Source organism: Clarias gariepinus, chromosome 2 (assembly GCF_024256425.1).
Source record: "Clarias gariepinus isolate MV-2021 ecotype Netherlands chromosome 2, CGAR_prim_01v2, whole genome shotgun sequence".
Taxonomy (NCBI): domain Eukaryota; kingdom Metazoa; phylum Chordata; class Actinopteri; order Siluriformes; family Clariidae; genus Clarias; species Clarias gariepinus.
Genome location: NC_071101.1, coordinates 10468560 through 10490362, shown reverse-complemented (window position 1 = coordinate 10490362; position 21803 = coordinate 10468560). Strand labels below are relative to the sequence as shown.

Genomic DNA, 21803 nt, shown 5'->3' with positions numbered 1-21803 from the left:
TCATACAACACATATAACAACATAAATCACACAGAACATGCAACAATCACATAGCACCACGCAGCACAACAATAATAAGAAGAAAAAAAGCGCAATCACAATCATGCTAATAATGTGCACTAAGAAAAAATAACATACACCTGGTAGCTACAGTCATTCTCTACTTTATCGGTGCACCTACACTTGGTATGTAGTAAGGGATGAAGTTCTAGAGGATGATGAACTGTGAAAAGTTAAATCTGATCAAGTGCAAATTCCACTAATGGTTACCTTATTCATTCATTTCATCTTCAATCTGTATGACCAAACTCGCGTCTGGTCAGAGTGCATGTAAATTTGAGGATGACATTTTGATAACTTGAAAAATGGCTTAGTTTGCATTTAAATAACAAAAAAACATTCATCATTATAGCAAGTATAGTAAGCATAGCAGTAAAACTAAAAGCTAATAATAATGAAAGTATAAAAGAAATTATAATCATAATATGCATGCTGAAAGTTAGTAGAAAATGACACTGATAATCATAGTTGCACATGCTGGAATTATGTAGCCTCCTATAATTTACGTAACTTTGTCTGAAAAGTTGTCTGGAAATTAGGTTAATTAGTTGCCTAGATCTTTACCTTAGAGTTCATTAGTGCTTCAACTGAGTAACACATTTTTACGTAACTGGAAGATGGTAAATTGGGGTGAGAAGCCTTAGGCAGTTTGGTCAAAAATGCCTGGAAATCATCCCAGGATATTTCATACTGTATATCGATATTATCACTAAAACATGCCATATGTGACTTTTGCAAAAAAGAGTAAAATCCATCCTTTAATCGAAGTACAATTATTCAGTGGGAAAAAAAACCCTTCATCTTCTTTCATGAAATCATGAAGGCCACAATTTTTGGCACCCCTTATGTTAATACTTTATACAACCCCAAGACAGCACTTAATCTCCTCCAGATAGAGGGATCTTTGACCATTCCTATTTGCACAATCTTTCTCGATCATCCAGAGTCCCTGGTCCTCCCTTATGCACTCTTGTCTTCAGCTGACCCCACAGGTTTTCAGTTGGGTTGAGGTTTGGGGACTGAGATGGCCATGAGAGGAGCTTGATTTTTAGGTCTGCTGAACCATTTGTGTGTAGATTTTGCCACATGTTTTGGGCCATTATTCTATTGAAATGACGATTTCATCTTCAGCTTTCTGACAGTGGGCATGAAGTGCTTTTGCGCATTGTCATCTTTTGCTTTCTGCCAGACCCAGACAGTGATTGTTGCCAAAAGCTCTATCTTAGTCTCATCTGACCTACAGCACACGGTCCCAGTCGAAGTCCAGGCAAACTCCAGATGTTTATGTTTGTGATTGTAGGTGAGAAAAGGATTTTTCCTTGCATGTCTCCCAAACAGCTTGTTGCCATGTAGATAGTGTCTGATGATGGTTATGGAGACTTTGTGACCCCAAGATGCCACTTTTGATGCATGTCTCTAACAGTGAGATTTTTTTTACCTCTTTTCCTCATTATGCGTGGTTGCAAGATAAACTTGGTTCTTGTCTAGACTTTTTGTCATTGTTCTAGTTGTTTTAAACTTCCTAATGATTCCTCTGACTGTAGATATGGACGAGTTTAGGTGAGTGGCTATTTTCTTGTAGCCATTGCCTGACTTGAAGGTCCACACACTCTTGTCTTTCCCATGTTAATGAGGGCATAAGAGAAAAAGCCCTATATGTGACGTCATATTTATACCACAGGAAGCAGGAAGCCATGAATTATTAATTAAAAGTTTCCAGATGCTCTGATTAACTTTATTAACTACAGAAAAAAAAATGCTTCAATTACATTTATTTTATCAGAATTATTAGGAGTGCCATTAATCGTCAAACAGGTGATTTTATATATATATATATATATATATATATATATATATATAAACATTTCAGTCATGGATTTTTTTGTCAAAGTTAACGCTAAAAGTTAAATTTTTCTACAATTTATCAGTGTGAGATTATGCTTCTGCAATAAAAAATGACTTTATTAGAAGCCAAAGAACACATTTTTAGGTTTTGTGCAGGTGTGAAAAAAAAGTGAAGTAAGAAGGCATTGAAAAATAAAAGTGTTAATAGTTTATTTTTATCAATTAACAAAATGAAAAATCTAAATCAAATCAGTATTTGGTGTGACCACCAGCATCAGCCCTGTTTTTAAAGGAAATTATCAGTTAAGTTGTTTCATATTGGAGAACTAAAAACAGATCATCTGTGGATGTAGGCTCCCTCGAATCCTTCTGTCACGTCGTATAATCCAAGACAATGGATATCAGGGTTCTGCGGGGTGCCAAACTCTGGTAGCTCTCACTTCCAGGACTCCTTGTTCTTTTTTACTCTAAAAATAGTTCTTTAAGATGTTTAAGGTCATTAACCTGCTGCAGAAAAAATAAATTGGGGCCAATCAGCTGCCTCCCTGGTGGTATTGCATGATGGATGTATCTGGAAACCATTAATCCTGACCAAATCCTGATCCTGATCTTTCAAGGAACCTTCCCCATGCTTCACTGTTGCCTGCAGACACTCATTACTGTAACGCTCTCCAGCCCTTCGGCAAACAGCCTGCTTTCTGCTAAAGCCAAATATTTAAATTTTGACTTCTCAGTCAAGAACACCTGCTGCTATTTTTCTGCACCCCAGTTACTTTGTTTCGTGCATAGCTGAGTCGCTTAGCCTTGTTTTCGTGTCATTTTGTACAAGTCTAAGAATTGATGCTGGTATGAAGCCTAAGGGTAGTCACACCAAATATTGATTTTATTTTTCTCCAGTTTTCTTCATTTTAATATCTGTTTTTGAAAGAATTCTTAGGTATTTCTTCACAACTGTCTTAGATGTTTCCACAGTATTTTATGTTACAGTATGCAGGACATTGGCACAACACCATTGAAGTTTTTAAAGAGTTAAATGTGTAATAACAACACTGTAATTTTGAAAGATCCAACTTTATTCAGCTTAAGTAAGTATGCAAAAGCTTCATATGAGTCTCAGCAGAACTTTGGAATGGAATGAAGGTTGTAGTATTTGACCCTGATTACTTACATTTTAGTTGCCTTCTGGGTGACAAACCCGGTCTTCCAGTCAGTGTGTAGAGCAGAAGGATTTAAACCAACCAAGACCTACAGTATGGTAATGTACTTCAACCAATCAGCCATAACATTAACACCACATAACTTTAACACATTAACATTGTTTACCAATTATATACCAGTACAGTGGTAATAAGATCATGGGCACCGAAGGCTTACCCATGCCCATGGGTACCAAATGCCAGCCCATCCAGTCTGATCATACAGGAAAGCCAATGCAGCAAACTCGCCAAAAAAGTCAATGCTGGCCATGATAGAAAGACACCCGAATACTTAGTGCACTGCAACCCATTGCAGGCAAAGAGCCCAAGGCTGCCAGTCCGGTCTGTAAATTAACCAGATCCCAATCCGATCAAGTACCCTTTATACTCCAACCAAACAAATAAGAACCATGGAGGCCCCACCCTATAAACTACAAAAGTTCTGCTGCCAACATCCTGGCAACACAGCAACACCCCCCTGTGGAGTCATGCCCCAAAAGGCCAGAGCCACCCCAGTGGCACCAGTGGAACCTACACAATATTGGGCATCATGTTTTGCGTTGTATTGTTATGGCTGATTGGTGTATATGCATTACTTAAAGCATTTTTTTTCGTGTTGTTTGAGTTTAATCTGTTCCAGTTATCACTGAGTTTGAATCTATGTGAATTATCTATTTTGGATTGATGTTATTTTAGATATCCATGAATTGTAGCCTAATCTATTTGATTTAGCTGTTTAAGATTTATATGATTTATCTATTTGAGTTTTATTTATAATTGTAAATAAACTTTTTTGAGGTGCATTTAAATGTTAAAATTAATATATAAAAGATATATACAGAACTATGTGGCGTTCTATAAGCATGCATTCATTCCTATTAGCTTCTATCCTGTGATGGGAATTATCATATTATTATTTTAAGTTTTCCTACAAGAACATCTTTTCTTGCAGCAGATATAAATTTTTATTTTACTATAAATTTCTTCAGATGTTGGATGTGTTCAGTCTGCAGTACAGAGTGCTGTCTTTTTAAAGGCACGGTACCACAACATTTCCTGTAAATTATAAATATTTTATGGCAAATTGGGGCATCTCGCAAACACAAGAACTATCGAGCAGGAGTTTCTTTCCATGCAGCTGAAGCTCTTCATCAGTTGCGCTCAAATCACAGCTGGATTTGATGCCATACAACAGTTTCATTCAATAAGTGACAAACAAAAAAATCACCCAATAAAAATCAATGTAGTAAGCAAGACAATCACAAACAAACAACACTGCACAATAACGTCACAAAAATAATTTTACACTCATACAACGACATGCAAAACAACAACACACACACAACACATTCGCTCAAATGACGTGAGAACCAGAGTGCTGAACCCTTCAGAGAGATTTGGACATAACTGTATGTGGTGGCCTGCATGCTTTCTTTTGGGCTTTCCTGAGACTGCTCCTTCACACACACATACACACACTGTGCCTCAACGGGATCGTGACCTGCTGATGATGCCTTTGATCTGCGAGTCTTTCTCTAGCTGCTGCTGCCTCAGTCTCCTCTCGCTGTCGTCCAGACGGCTCTGGTACTGCAGCAGGATCTTGTTGGTCTGCTGCTCTTGAGAGTGCAGCCTGCGTTCATACTCCTCCAGCTTACGGTGGGACATCATCAGCCGCTCCTTCAGGGAGTGGATCTCCTCCTCGTACTCACGCACCTGTACACCCCAAACAATATGTTAATGAATTTGCTCCATGCCTAGAATAGGATGAATGGATATTTCTTGGTTTTGCACTTATAAAGGATTTGAATCAGTACCTTTTTTTATTATTACTAACTAGACAATTTGAACACTTGTACAAGCCAATTCCTTATAAATTGCACTTTAAAATGTTTTGCACTTTACAATTACTGGTTACTTTTTGTGGGTGGGGGTTCATTCCACCACCTACTGTAGGTGCCAGGGCAGAAAACCATGTCCTCCTCGATCCCTGACAGTTGGTGGGACTAGTCAAGCAATGCTGAAGGATCGGAGGGAACATGGTGGTGCGGGGTGTGATTAGAGCTAAGAGGTAAGTGGGTGCTGGGCCATTTTTAACTTTGTAGGCAAGCATCAGGGTTTTGAATTCGATGCGGGCAGCTACAGGAAGCCAGAGAAGTGGGGTGATGTGGGAGAAGGATGAATAGTGGACAGAAGCAGACCTGCCAGGGCTGGGTTGCAGTATTCCAGTCTTGAAAAAACAAGGAACTAAACAAGTAGCCTGTGTGGAGAGAAATTGACCAATTCTTTTGATGTTGAGCGATATTATAGGATCAGAGGCAGGTGACAAGAGAGGTTAGCAATGTGTGGAGGAAAATGACAGTTGTCCAGAGTTACCCTAAGGTTGCAAATAGTCAAAGAGTTATTCAATTGTTGTTCAAGGAGATCATAAGATCCTTAAAGGGTGATGAATCACCTGGTATGAACAGCAGTTTTGTTTTACTGAAATTATGTTTTAGCTGATCCAGGATGAGATGTCTGCCAGACATGCTGAGATCCAGGTGTCTGACCTGGGTGTCTGAGAGAGGAAAGGAAAAATGAAGTGTGCGTCATCTGCATAACAGTGCTGTGAAAAGCCGTGTGAGGATATGACCTCACCAAGAGACCAGGTATACATGAAGAACAAAAGAGGACCTAGTACTAACCCTTGGAGAGTCTGTGTGAAGTAGATGTGGAACCCTTCATGTCACTGCATATGACCGATCTTTTAAGTAGGAAGCAAACCATTGCCATTCTGTGTCATATATTCCAAGGCTTATAAGGATAAAAAGAAAATCTATGGTTAACCGTTTGAAATGTAGCTGAGAGGTCCAGGAGGATGAGGACAATTAACAGTTTAGCATAAGCTTGTCAGTGACAGGCAGAAGGACAGTCTGTGGAATGTGCTAGGGTGGTAGAGGGAAGGTCATGAAGTTTTGCTGTAGGTGTTGGGGTGGGGGCAAAGGTCTGTCAGATTGTTGCTATTTTCCCCTCATAGAATATGGAGATGTCATCAGCAGTCAGAGAGAATGGAGCGGAAGGAGCCGGTGGGTTAAGTAGGGAAGAGATCATATATACAGTGTGGCAAAAACGTATTTAGTCAGCCACCAGTTGTGCAAGTTCTTCCATTTAAAAAAGTGGCCTGTAATTTTGTAAAAACAAAATGTCAATTCCTCTGTAAAATAAGTATTTGGTCACCTACAAACAAGCAAGATTTCTGGCTCTTACAGACCTGTAACTTCTTTAAGAGGCTCCTCTGTCCTTTACTCGTTACCTGTCTTAATGGCATCTGTTTGAACTCATTATCAGTATAAAAGACACCTGTCCATGCACTCAAACAGTCACACTCCAAACTCCACTGTGGCCAAGACAAAAGAGCTGTCAAAGGACACCAGAAACAAAATTGTAGACCTGCACCAGGCTGGGAAGACTGAATCTGCAATAGGTAAGCAGCTTGGTGTGAAGAAATCAACTGTTGGAGCAATTATTAAAAAAATGGAAGACATACAAGACCACTGATAATTTCCCCCTTGATCTGGGGCTCCATGTAAGATCTCTCGCCGTGGAGTCAAAATTATCACAAGAACTGTGAGCAAAAATCCCAGAACCACATGGGGGGACCTAGTGAATGACCTGCAGAGAGCTGGGACCAAAGTAACAAAGGCTACCATCAGTAACACACTGCGAAGCCAGGGCCTCGAATCCTGCAGTGCCAGACGTGTCCCCCTGCTTAAGCCAGTCTGACGTTTGCTAGAGAGCATTTGGATGATCACGAAGAGGATTGGGAGAATGTCATATGTTCAGATGAAACCTCCTTTCATCAGCAAGGGCATTGAAGATGAAACATGACTTTTTCTTTCAGCAATGATCCCAAACACACAACCCAGGCAACGAAGAAGTGGCTTCGTAAGAAGCATTTCAAGGTCCTGGAGTGGCCTAGGCAGTCTCCAGATCTCAACCTCATAGAAAATCTTTGGAGGGAGTTGAAGGTCTGTGTTGCCGAGCGACAGCCCCAAAACATCACTGCTCTAGAGGAGATCTGCATGGAGGAATGGGCCAAAATACCAGCATGTGAAAACCGTCCTAAGACTTTCAGACAGGTTAAATTTTGTTATTGACCAAATACTTATTTTCCACAATAATTTGCAAATAAATTCCTCAAGAACACCTCAAAATGATTTTTTTTCTTATTTTGTCTCTCATAATTGAGGTATACCTATGATATAAATTACAGACCTCTCTTATCTTTTTAAGTGGGAGAACTTGCACAATTGGTGGCTGACTAAATACTTTTTTGCCCCAACTGTAAGCCTGCAAGGATCATATGCAGAAGCCTCCATTTTTCCCCTGTTGAAGGCAGCTTTAGCTTTAGCGGAACTCACTTCACATGAGAATTCAGAGAGAAAAGCATGGTAAGAGACAATATCTGCATCAAGCTGTGATTTCTTCCATCTTCTCTCTGCAGCTGTCAGTTTCTATCTATGCTTCTGGAGAAAGTTGTTGACTAACAATAATCTACATGAACTCATTAACCTCTATCAACACAGCACAAAAACAGGGTAGCAAATAACCATTTCGAGTCAGCTGAGTCTCTTCTCATTGAACATCCTCTTCCTTCTTGATCCTACTGCTTTTTACATTGTTGTCCATATTCAATTCATTTTCTCCATCCTTTTTCGTATAAAACTGTTGTATTATGAAAAGTGGAACCCAGAATAATTCCTTAGACTTAATAGTTTTAAAAGAGAGAACCCCAAATAACATTCTTTCAGCTGCTCCCATCCAGGGGTCACCACAGCAGTCCATCCAATCTGCACACAACCTGGTGCAGGTTTTATGTTGGATGCTCTTCCTGACAAACCCTCTCATTTTTCTCTAATTGGGCTTTCGACTGGATCTGCATGCAGCTGGGCTCGAACCCGGATCTTCAGATCCATAAATCAATAACCTGTCCATTCTTGTCTCCCCCATAGAAAATCGCAGCATTTTTATTTCTCGCACCTCCAGCTCTGTGTCCTGTCTTTTTTGTCAGTGGCATCGTCTCCAAACAATACAACATTGCTGATCTCACTAACATACTGTAAACTTTGACTTTCCTTCTTGCCGATACCTTTCTGTCAAAGATCACTCCTGTGACTATTCCCCACTCATTCCACCCTGCCTGCACTTTATTCACTTCTCTACCACAATCCTATTGGTTTAGACAGTTGACTAAATATTTAAACTCCTATACCTTTCCTACCTCTACTCCTTGCAACTGCACCTTTCCCCCACCCTCACTCTCATTTCCCTCTTCTCCGGTGCATCCCTTCACATCTCTAGACTCATCTCAACTTGTTTTTTACTCTAGCTGCTGATCACAATATGCAAACATCATAGTCCATGGAGATTCTTGTCTAACCTCATCTGTCAACCTGTCCGCCACCATTTGAAACAGGAAGGGGCTGAGAGACGATCCTTGGTGCATTCCCACCTTTACCTTAAACCAGTCAGTCGTATCTACGGCACATCTCACCGCTGAAATGATGTCCTTGTACATGTCTACTACCTTCAGAAACTTCTCAGCCATATTTGACTTTCTTATGCACCCTGTCATACACTGGTCTACAACCACACAATGCAGCTCTTTTTGCCCTTCTCTATACTTCTCCATCAGCATCCTCAAAGCAAACAGGGCATCTGTGATGCTCATTCTTGGCATGAAGCCATACTGCTGCTAACAGATTGTCACCTCTCACCCTCAACCTAGCTTCCACTACTCTTTTCCATAACTTCATGGTGTGGTTCATGCCTCTGTATGTAAACTGTCCTCTGTTTACACAAATGAATCTGACTAATAACCGGGTTGCTTTTTGGGCAATAAGCATAGTGCATCAGGTGGTGGCATTCAGAATGAGTACCATGCACTACAGTTACAGCTCTAGGCACGCCATGGGAACACATGTTATCTGTACGCATAGATGCCAAGAACAATAAGAAGTAGATCTCATTAATTTTTTTTTGGTTGTTAAGCCTACTTGTCCAATATAAGTAATAAAAATATAGGAGACCAGATCCAGGACTCCCGATTTGTCCATTTCTGGTACATGAGGATTAGTGTCTCTGATAAAGCAGTAAATCTAAACGTACAAAGGCAATTCATAATGGATATTACTGGTGGTTTATCAATGCAAAAAAAAAAAAAAAAGTCACTCACCCGGTCCAGCCGAGACTCGTCCATGCTTTTAGAATGCTCCTTCAGTTTTAGGTCCTCCCTGTCCACACGCAGGCTCTCAATGTCAGCTGACAGGTGCGGCATGTTGGACACCCAGGCCACTGTCCGCTCTGATGCAGGGGTTGGAGGGTTCAGTGTGGAAGGAGACTTTGAGCCCTAAATAAATGAACATATTTTAGAAACATGGATGTGAAATAAACCTAACAAAAGTCACTTTTGTTGTAAATAGGTTTTTTTTTTACAAAAACATGGCATCTTGACATGTCTACTTCTTGTGTAAATAATTCCTGTGTCACAAATCAAACAGTTATGTAGTATATCAGTGTATCTGCTCTCTCCATATACTCAGTCATACTGTATACAGTCATGTATGTATAAATATACCTGCTTGTTAGTAGTTGGTTTTAGGAGGTGCTGTTGGTTGGGCTGTTGAGCAGTCTTAGCAGGAGTATCACTCTGTGCATTCTCTGTGTTTTCACTAGCACCCCCCTGTGGTGTCTGGTTATCACTGGCTGTGCTGGATTGGTGAGGGAGACCAGGGGCGGGGCTGTCCTTAACCGACAGCTGTTGGCGTGGCATCGGCCTTGCCCCAAAACTCGACTCAGGTGACTGAAGGAGGTTTCCACTCTGGGGTCGAACTTTGGGTGGGGTGGAGTTAGCAGCTGAGCTGACTGACAGCTGGTGGGAAGGCTGAGGCTTTATCCGCTGTGTAGGGGGAGGAGCCATAGAGGCCTGGCGGACGGGGTGCATGGTGGCCGGGGGCGTCGCAACTGAGGCGGGTGTTCCGGTGCCAGTGGCGGTCTGAGGAGCCATGCCCATTAATACCTGCTGATGGAGATTCTCCTGAAAAAACAGAGAGAGAGAGAGAGAGAGAGAGAGAGAGAGAGAGAAATAATGTATTATACTATAAAAAAAGTCATAAGTCAAAGCAACAATTTTGGCCCAAACTGGTCTCAAAATAATTCATTTTAGTTTTGGACAAAAACTAAACTAAACTTTTTTGTGTTTGTGTATTAAAACTCAAAATCCAATTCAAAGCCCTAACGTACACACTTTGTTGTACTGTAATATATTCCAAACATTATTACACTGTTCCTTTTTTAAATATTTTTATATGTAATTCATATTTTTTGTTATGTGCTTGAGCCCCAAAATTAAGTTTGCACTGCAAATTAAGCTTTCATTGTAATCAAAATGATAATATATTTTGGAAAAATGTAATAAAATAAAAGGTTTTACTGGACAATTTAATGATTGCAATAAAATAAAGTAAATTAAAACACTGCTACTTTGTGGTATGTGTAGACAAGCTGTACACTGGTCACACATTTGCAGTAATTCTGTTTGCAGCATACCTGCACTTGTAGTGATAGCTGCCGGCGTGCGTAGTCAGCCTGGTTGTGGCGGGTGTAGTCGTCGCTGTAGCTGTGCGAGTGGACGATACTGGGCTGCACCAGGCTGTTCTGCGTGCGCAGGGCAGAAAGATCCTCACTGCGAGAGAACCCACCATGGCCAAAGGCCGGCACACCGAAACCTGCATGCCCGTTCTCAGGCTCTGGGGCAAGCAGGAGAGGTGGGGCATGCGAGGCATGGGGTGGGCCATGGTACTGAGGCCCATCCGAAGCCAAGTGGAACAGCGGGTTCTGGAAGGAGAGTGGGACGTGCATCGCTGCTGCTGCATGCTGCTGCTGCTGGGATAGCGAGTCCGAGGCCAGGCCGCCCGAATGGCTGAACCTCATGCCCCCAAGCCGCAGAGGAGCGCCACCGAAACTGCCCAGTCCAGCGATGGAGCCCTGTGACGAGTTCAGCATGTCGTTTACAGAGTGCAGGTTGGAAATGCTGTTGATGCGCGAGTCCTGCAGGTCCATCATAGATACACTCTTATTCACACTCAGCACCTTGGAAACACATGCACAAAAATCAGCGCTGGAATCTGTTACATTGGAGCCAGTCGGATCTTTGTGTGATAATAAAAAAACAGTCTATTTAGTATTTAGTTTTTAGTATCAAGATCTTTTAAATAGTTTAGTTGTACCTAGTAAAGCTGGTTACGTTTGAGATGTTTTATTTCATGGTAAGGTTTCCGGTCACCCACTGAGTGAAAGAACAGTAAGTGAAGTCCTATCAAATCACATCCAGTTAAGTCCAGTTACAGTATGTCCCTATGGTGGGAAGCACCTTAGAGCTGTAACTGTAGTGCATGGTACTCATTCGGAATGCCACCACCTGACGCACTACGCTCATTGCCCAAAAAGCAACCAGATTAGGAGTGTTATTAATCAGATTAGTCAAGCTAGTCAAGACAACTCCATTTGAGTGAAATCAGCTCAGGTCAAACCGTGGAGAGTCAAGTCAGGTCAGGACAAGTTAAATCCAATCAAGTCACCTTCAATCAAATGAAGGAGCTCAAAACTACACTACACTACAATCAAATGAATCAAGTGAGATTAGGTCAAGTTGATTGAAGTCAACTCAGGTCAAGCCAACTTCAGTCAAGTGCCCTCAAGTCAACTTTAGTCAATTTAGCAAACAATCAAATAATTAAACTGGTTCCCAATGCTTGTTCATGAATGTTGTTTTACAGATTACCAGCAGTACTCGCATAGTTTTGTACAAAATAATTGTCTTTCAGTTCATCGTAAAGTAACTATCATACTCTGTCTACTGTACATTACCACAGTTAGTTTGACATGCTTAAGATGAATAGCATTATTTAATATCTTTATTTTAAAATGTACATAACGGTACGGTGTGTGCAGGTTCTATGTTTTGGTGTTCATTCTCACATACCTTTGGGTCTGGCTCTGTGATGTCAGAGCTGCTGGTGCAGTAGGCAGGGCTTGAGCGGGCTAAGGGTGGGCGTGCCACATAGAACACCTCTTTGTTGCCACGGGGATCCCTTTCGAAGCCAGCCATGCCTGGGTGAGAGAGAGCACCGCCTCCAGAGGTAGGAGATGGTAGACGAGAGATATCTATAGAACTACAGATACAAACAGAAATGTGTTAGGTTTAATAAACTTACTAGCATTAACATTTAGAAATTACACATTTATAATGACTTTCAGGAACCCATTAAAGAACTCAGTGCCTGTTAACCAACAACATCTCACAGTACAAGCACAGTATAGTGTACAGTGATGAGACTTCTAGCTGCAGTAAAACATTTGAATGAATAAAATGTTTTAAAGAATGTTTTTAAAGGCAGTTTTCTCCATGAAACCTTCAGCGGTTAACACGCTGGATCGTTAAAAATTGATGGATAACTTGTCACCAACTTGCGTCTGTTTGTCGGAACTGTACAGTATACAGTGCACATTACAGGAATTTAGCTACTAGTTATTGCTATATCCCTGTCTTACCTTTACTCAAAGTATTTCAGAATTAAAATAAGCGCTTCATAGTTGTGAGAAAAATTTCTACCTTGACGTTATTTAAAAAACATTGGGAAAAGTGCATTGGTGTAGCAGGAGGTTATGTAGAGAATTAAAGCAAGTTTTTACTCGCATAATTGTGTTCTATTATTCTGCACACAATCAAAAGTCCCGGTTTGACTTAAACAAGTTTTTATGCTGCCATGGGGAAGTTTCTGTAAGTATTTCAATCTTTAGCATTTATAAAAGGAGGTTCAAATGTCAGAACTTTGCAAAAGTCATTACGCTTTCAACTATAGCGAAGTCTGCAGGATGAAGAAAATTGGGCTTCCTGGGTTCTCTATAACATTATAGTCTGCCCTATAATTCAATGCAATTCTCAAGTTTCTTTCTCTATTTGTGAATGGAGTCTAATGTGTGTTCTTATACCTGTTCTGCTCCCTCATCATCAGGCTCTGGAAGTCATTGGTGGCTGGACGGCTATAGGGAGGTCGTGCGAGGTGGCGTTCAGGTGGCTGGTGACTCGCCTGCCGGTGCAGCTGCGGGTTCCTCAGAGCCATGCTGATGTCATTTAGCAAGCGGGGCAACGGCCCTAGCTTCAAAATAGCATCCTGGTACAGAAATGAGATAAAGTATCATTGTTTTTAGATTAGTAATCATCATTTGTATGCATACGGGCATGATCTCTAAAAAAATGAATTAGCGTCCTATATTTTCCTTAGGGATAAAAGCATAGAAACTACTTTGCTAAACAATCACTGCAAATTGTCTGTTCGTGTTTTATAATATATAGACTGTTCCATAAAATACATTTAAGTGTGCACATTTGTTATATTAGAGAAATTTTACCTTAATATTTTGCTGTTCCTATATGAAATTCTGAGAGCTTAAAACTTTAAATATTCATAGAATATGGAATTATTTATAAGCCTAAAATTGCCTTTTGTTTTGGAACAGATGCGATTTTTTAAATTCAATGCGGAGAAAAAAAATATATATTCAAAATGAGTTCTGGGTAACTCTTGAATAATTTATCCGCGGCCATCACTAATTTAAGTTGATTAAAGCTGAGAGGTGGAATATAAAGTTTGTTAGTGTGCATTTATTTTTCCTTACATTACTGTATATGTACCGTACTTTCATTTTTCTTCATCTAACATGTTGTATCTTTCCTTTCTACATTTACAAACATGACATCGCCTACATCCTCTAAAAGCATACTGTACATGTATACAGGTGAGATTATAAGGTGAGATTTTATCATCATTTTAACACATACTGTGTACTGTTAACATTAACAGATCAAACAGCAAACACAAGCCCTAACATAGGTGTAATCTGTCTGTTGTTATAGCTAGGTATTAACATTTCACTGGATTGTATGGTGTTATTATAACATTAGCTAAAATGAGAGGTTATAAATAAAGTGAGTATTAGTTAACTGTTTTATGTTAGTGTTAGTTAACCCACATTGTTCCATGGTGAAAGAGGCTGTTACTGTATTTCCCTTTAGAAAGTAAAACTCAGTGTGATTTGAAGTAGACATTTTTTTTTTACTTTTGTTGAACTTTCCTGCTCATTTACTGCAAATAAATTCACCTTAAGTAAAGTTTAAGTAAAGCTGTACTCTACTTTACCCCTTAGCCGAACAGTAGGAATTTACTACACTGCAAAACATGAAATCTTAGCAGATGAGTTCTGTTTATTTAGCGTATGTCCTCCATCAGATGCCTTAAAACCTGGATAGAGAATTGCTATTGATGGTCTGAGCAGGCGCCCGGTCGAGCTGCGGACCTGCCTCGCCTTTTTTGGTCATGGAGACGATGCGCTCTTCCACTGTGAATACTGTCGCCTCGTTTTAGGGTCGTCAATGGCAATGATCCTCTACACAAAAAACAAGTCATCTATGAGACGTTGATGGAGTTCTTGGCAACGTGATGTACAGTACCTTCTCCTGGGTCGGCAGCCTGGGGACGCACTTGGCAGCAACACAATGCATGTTCAAATCACACGTGAGGATTGCCTGGACTGTTCCCTATGACATAGCGACAATGGCAGCAATGTTGTAGAATATAATGCAATGTAATGCACAAGTTGGCGAATGGCTTCGACATTTTCGGGGGTTGAGCTCGTTAAAGGTCTTTCTGATCTTTTGTCGTTTTCCAGTGATGTTCTTCCACTTTTGAAGCACGTCGCACTCAAAACACCTCGTACGACTTAATTGCAGCATCATCGTAAAATCCTCAAGTTATGTCAAATGTCTCTGTGGCAGATTTGCCCAATTTTACGCAAATTTTGATGTTCAATCTTTGTTCTAACTTGCTGTCCATGATGAAATAGCAGACATGGTAATGCAAATGGTCAGAATAGCACCAGTCCCACAGCTCCTGATGTGCACAGGATGATGTCTTTTGGCACATTGACTTATGAAGGTAGGTGATCCCTGCCTGTGACTGTGCATGCAACCTTATGCTGCATCTGTTGGCGTGTTACAAAGCTAGACTCGAAACGTTTTGATAAAGACTCATATTTAAATGTTTTAACTATTTAAATGTGCAATTCTCTTGTTCTATTGGCAGATAATTTTGCAAAGCATTTATTTCTTGAAAGAAGAAATTTATGCTTAAAATGACTTTTACTTAAAATGTGTCTAGAAATAAGCTCAATGATCTTATATTAGGTTTGTTGTAATCGTATAATAATAAACTTTAGATGTATTTGGCTAGATTTGAGATATTTTACTTGCTAAGATATCACTTTGAGCAGTGTATTTGTTGACACATTTGTAATTGCAAAGTGCTGTGCGATAACAGCTGCACTTTTGACATCGTAAAAAAAATTAACTACACAGGTTTTTGAAGTCCTTTGAGTACTGTACTGCAGAATAAATCCTTTCTGTGGCACTGAAAGCTGCTCCTGGAAGAGAGGTCATGTCAGAAGTGGACATTTATGGCGCTTTTTTTGTCAAGGGAGAATTTTACCACATTTTTAGACACAAAGATCCTCAGAAACTTGACTTCTGACTCGTGTGGGAAGCAGACGATGCTTTTTCGAAAGGAAGTAGGACAAAACAAGAGCAACAGGATCTGTTGGATGTATGCATGGATGTATGCATGTTTACACATTTACACGGTATTCATATGAAATAAAATCTCTAAAACTCACCCTACAAAAATGCAGGCTGTGCTTTAATTATGCTGTTGTGGCATATTTTATTTATATTTACCCTTGGTCAGAGATGACTGATGAACTTTTTGATTCCCAAAATGGGGTCTGGGGAACCCCAGGCATTCATTAAGCACAGCCAAGGGCATTGATTTTTTTTTAAGCTAGTGGAACAGTTAAAATTACAACCTGCCATTATCAAAGATTTATTAACTTCTTATTAAAGATTATTATTTATACATTTACTCATCTTCTCTACCGCTTATCCTATACAGGATATCCATCCATTTCGACCCCATAGAATGCAGCCAATTGAGCACAACTTATTGGAAAAAAGTCAATGCTAACCACAACATGAAGGCACCAGAACACCCAGTGCACCACAACCTGCCATGCATTGGCCCAGCAGGCAAATAGCTCAAAGCTGCTGACCGAACCTCTAATTTTCCATGGGATGCACCGGACAAACAAGTCTGATCCAAGGATACACTTTGCAACCCACACCAAATGTCTTGTGGAGTCCAAGGGGATAGAGCTGCCCTGGATCATACATATGTATGTAATATTTTGCATCGTAATGTCATAGCTGATCAGTGAAAACTACTTTCCTGAACAAAACCCTGCTCTTATTTGCATGTTTCTTAACCACAATTCAATTCTTTTATTTTAAATTCTTACTACCTCCAAAAATGAAATAAATAAATAAATTGTCTTAAGATATCTCAGATATTTCCCCTATAGCACATGCAAATCCAATGACTCGATCAAAGCGGAGACATTCACTGTGTGAAAAAATAAATAAATCACATCTAAGGCAAATTACAATCAACCTTAATTGTAATTTATTGTGAAATCTGTTACAAAAAGTTAAGTCATAAAATGAGACTAAGTATCATGTAATGTACGACTTTCGGATATTTTGTTACCTTGCTGAGTTGGGCCATAACTTCCCAGAGCAGGCTGTGTAGAATTGAGAGCTCTCGGCCAAGGTCGATGTAACCCTCGAATGCCCCCGCGTTACTACCACAGTCCACATTACTGATCTCATAGAGGAACTGCTGCATGGATCCCCACTCCATCTCCAGGAACTCATTCATAAACATCATATGATCCTCTTTACCACTAAACCTACAGAATACACAGAGCAAAGAGGAGTGTGGGAGAGAGAGACAGGGAGAGAGAGAGAGATAGAGAAAGAGAGAGAGGTGGAGCACCAGAGAGAAAGAGAGAGAAAGACAGAATGGAAAAAAGGAAAAGCAAAAGAGATAGAAAAGGGAAAATTTGACAGGCAGAGAAGAGGGAAAGAGAATGATAGAAGACAAATATGACAGAACAAAGAAAGAGAGAGAGAGAGAGAGAAAAGAACAGGAAGATGAAGGGGAAAGAGGGTTGAGTGGTCGATGGGTGACAGAGAAAAGGAGGGATTAAAGAGAAAGAGAGACAGATGATGAGCGCGATGCAGACACAGACGGAACAGCGACAGAGCAGCAGTTAAACTCTTCACCACACTCGCTCACACACAGATACACACAAACACACACACACAAACATTCCTCAATTGCTGGAGAGCAAAGCTAAATGAGAATGTTTCTGAAATTGTGAAAGCATGGCACATGTACAGGAAAAGCCTGACGTATGCACAGTTACTGTGAAAAAGCCTGGGATATGACACATGAAAAAAAAAACGGGACGAGAATGGATTTTAGATAACAAGCTCATGGATGAGATCCTAATGCACTGTCTAGTGGGACAGAATAGCAAATAAATCAGCAGAAAATAGATTAGAATAGAGAGTCGATTTTAATGAGCATACGTAGGGTGATATGAAATGGATTAAATGGAGGCTGTACCTATCTACATGTGAATGGACTATGATTTGCATTAAGTCTGATGACTACGGATTGGCATTTAGCAGTGAGTACAGGTAGGGCGAGGTAGGGGATGACAGTTAGTCAAGTAGGTAGTAATAATGGACACATGCTACAGGGTTGGATGGTAAAGCATGTTTTGTGCTGGGACACTGGAGTTTAGTCATTGACCACAAGTTTTAATGGGATTGAGATCTGGGGAGTTTCCAGGCCATGGACCCAAAATTTCAACATTTTGGTCCCCTGGCCACTTATCACTTTTGCCTTTTGGCACAGTGCTCCATCATGCTGGAAAATGCATTGTTCTTCACCAAACTGTTGTTGGATTGTTGGAAGAAGTTGCTGTTGGAGGGTGCATTCTTTATTCATGGCTGTGTTTTTGGACAAAATTGTGAGTGAGCCCACTCCCTTGGATGAGAAGCAACCCCACACATGAATGTTCTCAGGATGCTTTACTGTTGCCATGACACAGGACTGATGGTAGCGCTCACCTTTTCTTCTCCGGACAAGCCTTTTTCTAGATGCCCCAAACAATCGGAAAGAGGCTTCATTGGAGAATATGACTTTGCCCCAGTCCTCAGCAGTCCATTCACCATACTTTCTGCAGAAGATCAATCTGTCCCTGGTGTTTTTTTATTGGAGAGAAGTGGCTTCTTTGCTGCCCTTCTTGACACCAGGCCATCTTCCAAAAGTCTTCGCCTCACTGAGCGTGCAGATGCGCTCACACCTGCCTGCTGCCATTCCTGAGCAAGCTCTGCACTGGTGGCACTCTGATCCCGCAGCTGAATCCTCCTTAGGAGACGATCCCAAAACTTGCTGGACTTTCTTGGACGCCCTAAAGCTTTCTTAACAAGAATTGAACCTCTTTCCTTGAAGGTCTTAATGATCCTATAAATTGTTGATTTAGGTGCAATCTCAGTAGCCACAATATCCTTCCTGTGAAGCCATTTTTATGCAACGCAATGATGACTGCACGCGTTTCTTTGCAGGTCATCATGGTTAACAATGGAAGAACAATGATTTCAAGAATCACCCTCCTTTTAACATGTCAAGTCTGCCATTCTGCTCCAATCAGCCTGACATAATGATCTCCAGCCTTGTGCTCGTCAACATTCTCACCTGAGTTAACAAGATGATTACTGAAATGATCTCAGCAGGTCCTTTAATGACAGCAATTAATTGCAGTGGAAAGTTTTTTTTGGGATTAATTTAATTTTTATGGCAAAGAAGGACTATGCAATTCATCTGATCACTCTTCATAATGTTCTGGAGTATATGCAAATCGCTATTATAAAAACTTAAGAAACAACTTTTCCAATTTCCAATATTTATGTAATTCTCAAAACTTTTGGCCACGACTGTACATGTCTTATTGTAGATTGGGCTTAGTAGGGATGTCCCAGATTAGAAAATATTGTAGCGGTCTAAATGGTAAAATGGATAAGGCCTAGATGTCTGGCTTGTGTTAAGTAGGGATGCCTTGGACCTTCACTGTGAGTATGGCCTGGGTGATTAGGCATTGGTTAGATGAGATGCAATAGACAGGACCTAAATAGTAATAATGAGTTGAATAGGGATCCTAGAGATTAATTATGGATTGGGCATAGATGGTAAATATGGCTTTGGTTTAAATGTTGAAGTTAAAATGTTGAAATGTTGTTGCTGGAGTTGCTGGTTGCACTCTGCACTAAATATACATAAACCTTATACATTACAGTATGTGACTATGACCATACCTAATGCAGGGCAGTACGATGTGTCCGACAGGTCTGGGGGGGAAAGTGGATCCTGACCCATTCTGCCCTCCGGACCTGTCGGACACATCGTACTGCCCTGCTTCTGGTTGGAGATCTTGTCTCATGTAGACCTCTACTGCTGCCGAGAATGGCCCCATGTGGTCTGCTTGAGAAACATATGTGTACCACATGACCATGAAGGACTTGGCTGATACTGGAAGTTTTTTCTCTGATGGCTTGTGACTGCAGTCGCTCAATAGTTTAGGGATGAAATTCCCACAAGCAGTTGAGCCACCACCAATAAAAGTTGATTTGGTATTAACTTAAACAACTTTCCCAGCCTCATAATTAAGAGTATGACTGCAAATCACTACCTGATATCTATCTGATATCACCCAATGAGGATGGGTTCTCTGCTGAGTTTGTTTCTGTATAATTTTTCTAAAGATTTCTCCCTATTGATATCTCAGGGACAAACTGATAATTATAATTAATCAATAGTTCCTTCACAGATAGGAAATACTGTATATTCAATGCAGAGGGTGCATGAAGGTGAAGGCTAAACTGGGAGTATGTTTTACATAATTCCTGTATAGTCCTGGATTGTAGTAAAGTGGTTTGGATGTGGGCAATGAATATAATTAGCTTTTTTTAAACAGTTATTGTTTGAGTCAGGTCACTGGAATTTAGTAATGATTGCTTGATGTTCGATGGTAAATGTAAGTAGGGATGCTGGTGTAAGGATCAACTAAGGATGCTGGATGGTGTGCTTTGGGACTGAGTGGTGAGTATGGATTGAGTAAGGATACTGAAGTGTTGTGATTATGGCTTGGGCCTGAACAGCGAATATGATGGGCCTGGATGGTAAGTATGGATCCGGCCTGGATGGCAGTGGACTCTAGTGACTGACTTGGAGAAGCTGGCCAGGCTCTGCACCACCTTGGCGATGAGCGTGAGGGTTCGGGATGTGCGCTCAGATGGGTACTCCTGCGTCAGGTTAAACAGTGATGGAGACATGATGGCTGGACACAGGAAGCGCAGGAACAATGATGAACTGATGAGCCGGTCTGCAATATCCTCACGACCTCGTTCAGCACAACGCACACGCCACGATGCAAACACTTCCTTCAGCTCCCGTGGAAAAACACTGTAGAAAGTGTAAGAATTTTAAATGAGAACTACAGTACTAAACAAACTGAATAATGTACAATGAATCAGGGTGCAGCAGCTTCCTTGCTTTTTTTTCACAATAGGCTTTTCCACTGTTTTATACAGGCTTCTTATAACTGATACATCTTTAGTAGTTTTGCAGTTTAGGGAGAGAAAAAAAAACTTTATTTCACAATTGTGTATACTTGTAGATTTGTACAATTTATTTTCCTTTGGGTACATAGCTACAATTCTCAAAATGTGATTGAGAAAACTTTCATCCCTGTGCTTTGCTTTTTTGCTTAAGCATAGTAGCAGGATAAAGGCTGTAATGATTCTTTAAAATGACTATCACTATTAATTTGTCAATACAAAGAAAAATATATAAGAACATATCCAAGCAAATTATGGTGTCCCACATGGCTTTGCTCTAGGGCCACCTTTTTAATTCTTTTTCCACATTAACACTGAGCTCAGAAGACTATAAATATCCTATGAGTTGCCATGGAAATGAAAATGAAATTAGCAATCCAATGTCTCATAACCACCTGACTTGCTAATCTGTTTTCATACTCTTACATGATCAACAAATGAGTTTAATGGATATTCCTTCAGTGTGGTATGTGGATCTTGATTTTAACGTTGTATGTTTAATCTGTTATTATAATTTCAGCAGACAGTGAAACTGATGGGAGTCTGGGTGTCTCTCAGCATTGTCCTTCCATCTTTTAACAGCCCTTGTTCTTGTCAATTTAAATTTCTTGACCTGGATTGCTGACTGTGGTAAAAACTTAATAAGGTGAGGGTAGATAATGGTAGGAATGGATAGATCAGCAGAAATCAAGTAGACTGAAAAGTCTCAAGATTGCTAAAAGCTTTGGCCAAATGTTTTGGCCTGAAAAGAAAAAAAAAAACATGAAGCAGAAGGGAAAAAAAGAGATTGTAGGGAATAACATACCAATGGGAGTTGATGATCTTGCAGAGTGCAAGTTCACAGCACATGCGTAGGTTAGCCTGGTGGTCTGGGAGCATGGAAGGTGGGGTTCGCATGGGGTCCACCTCACAGTTTTCCTCTGACTCATACAGTGCACGAATAAACTCACCTACACACACACACACACAGATCATGTCTATTATTAACAAGGGCAATGCCCTTAACATAATTCTTGCCAACCTCCCATGCT

At 40.4% G+C, this 21803-nt stretch overlaps 1 protein-coding gene across 5 annotated transcripts in view; it reads right to left on the bottom strand.

Moving 5' to 3' along the window:
- The window catches only part of syngap1a (synaptic Ras GTPase activating protein 1a), a 158367-nt gene that overhangs the window by 14432 nt on the left and 122132 nt on the right, over window positions 1-21803 (bottom strand). For 4 of the 5 annotated variants that reach the window (XM_053482427.1, XM_053482443.1, XM_053482452.1 and 1 more), the window contains 9 exons: window positions 21578-21722; window positions 20381-20617; window positions 16793-16994; window positions 13131-13312; window positions 12121-12310; window positions 10686-11228; window positions 9715-10173; window positions 9313-9486; window positions 4603-4814 (listed from right to left, as the gene is read on the bottom strand). In XM_053482427.1, coding sequence (XP_053338402.1) covers window positions 4603-4814; window positions 9313-9486; window positions 9715-10173; window positions 10686-11228; window positions 12121-12310; window positions 13131-13312; window positions 16793-16994; window positions 20381-20617; window positions 21578-21722 — 2344 coding nt within the window. The remainder of the gene's footprint in view (window positions 1-4602; window positions 4815-9312; window positions 9487-9714; window positions 10174-10685; window positions 11229-12120; window positions 12311-13130; window positions 13313-16792; window positions 16995-20380; window positions 20618-21577; window positions 21723-21803) is intronic. The other variant, XM_053482435.1, reaches the window with a different exon arrangement.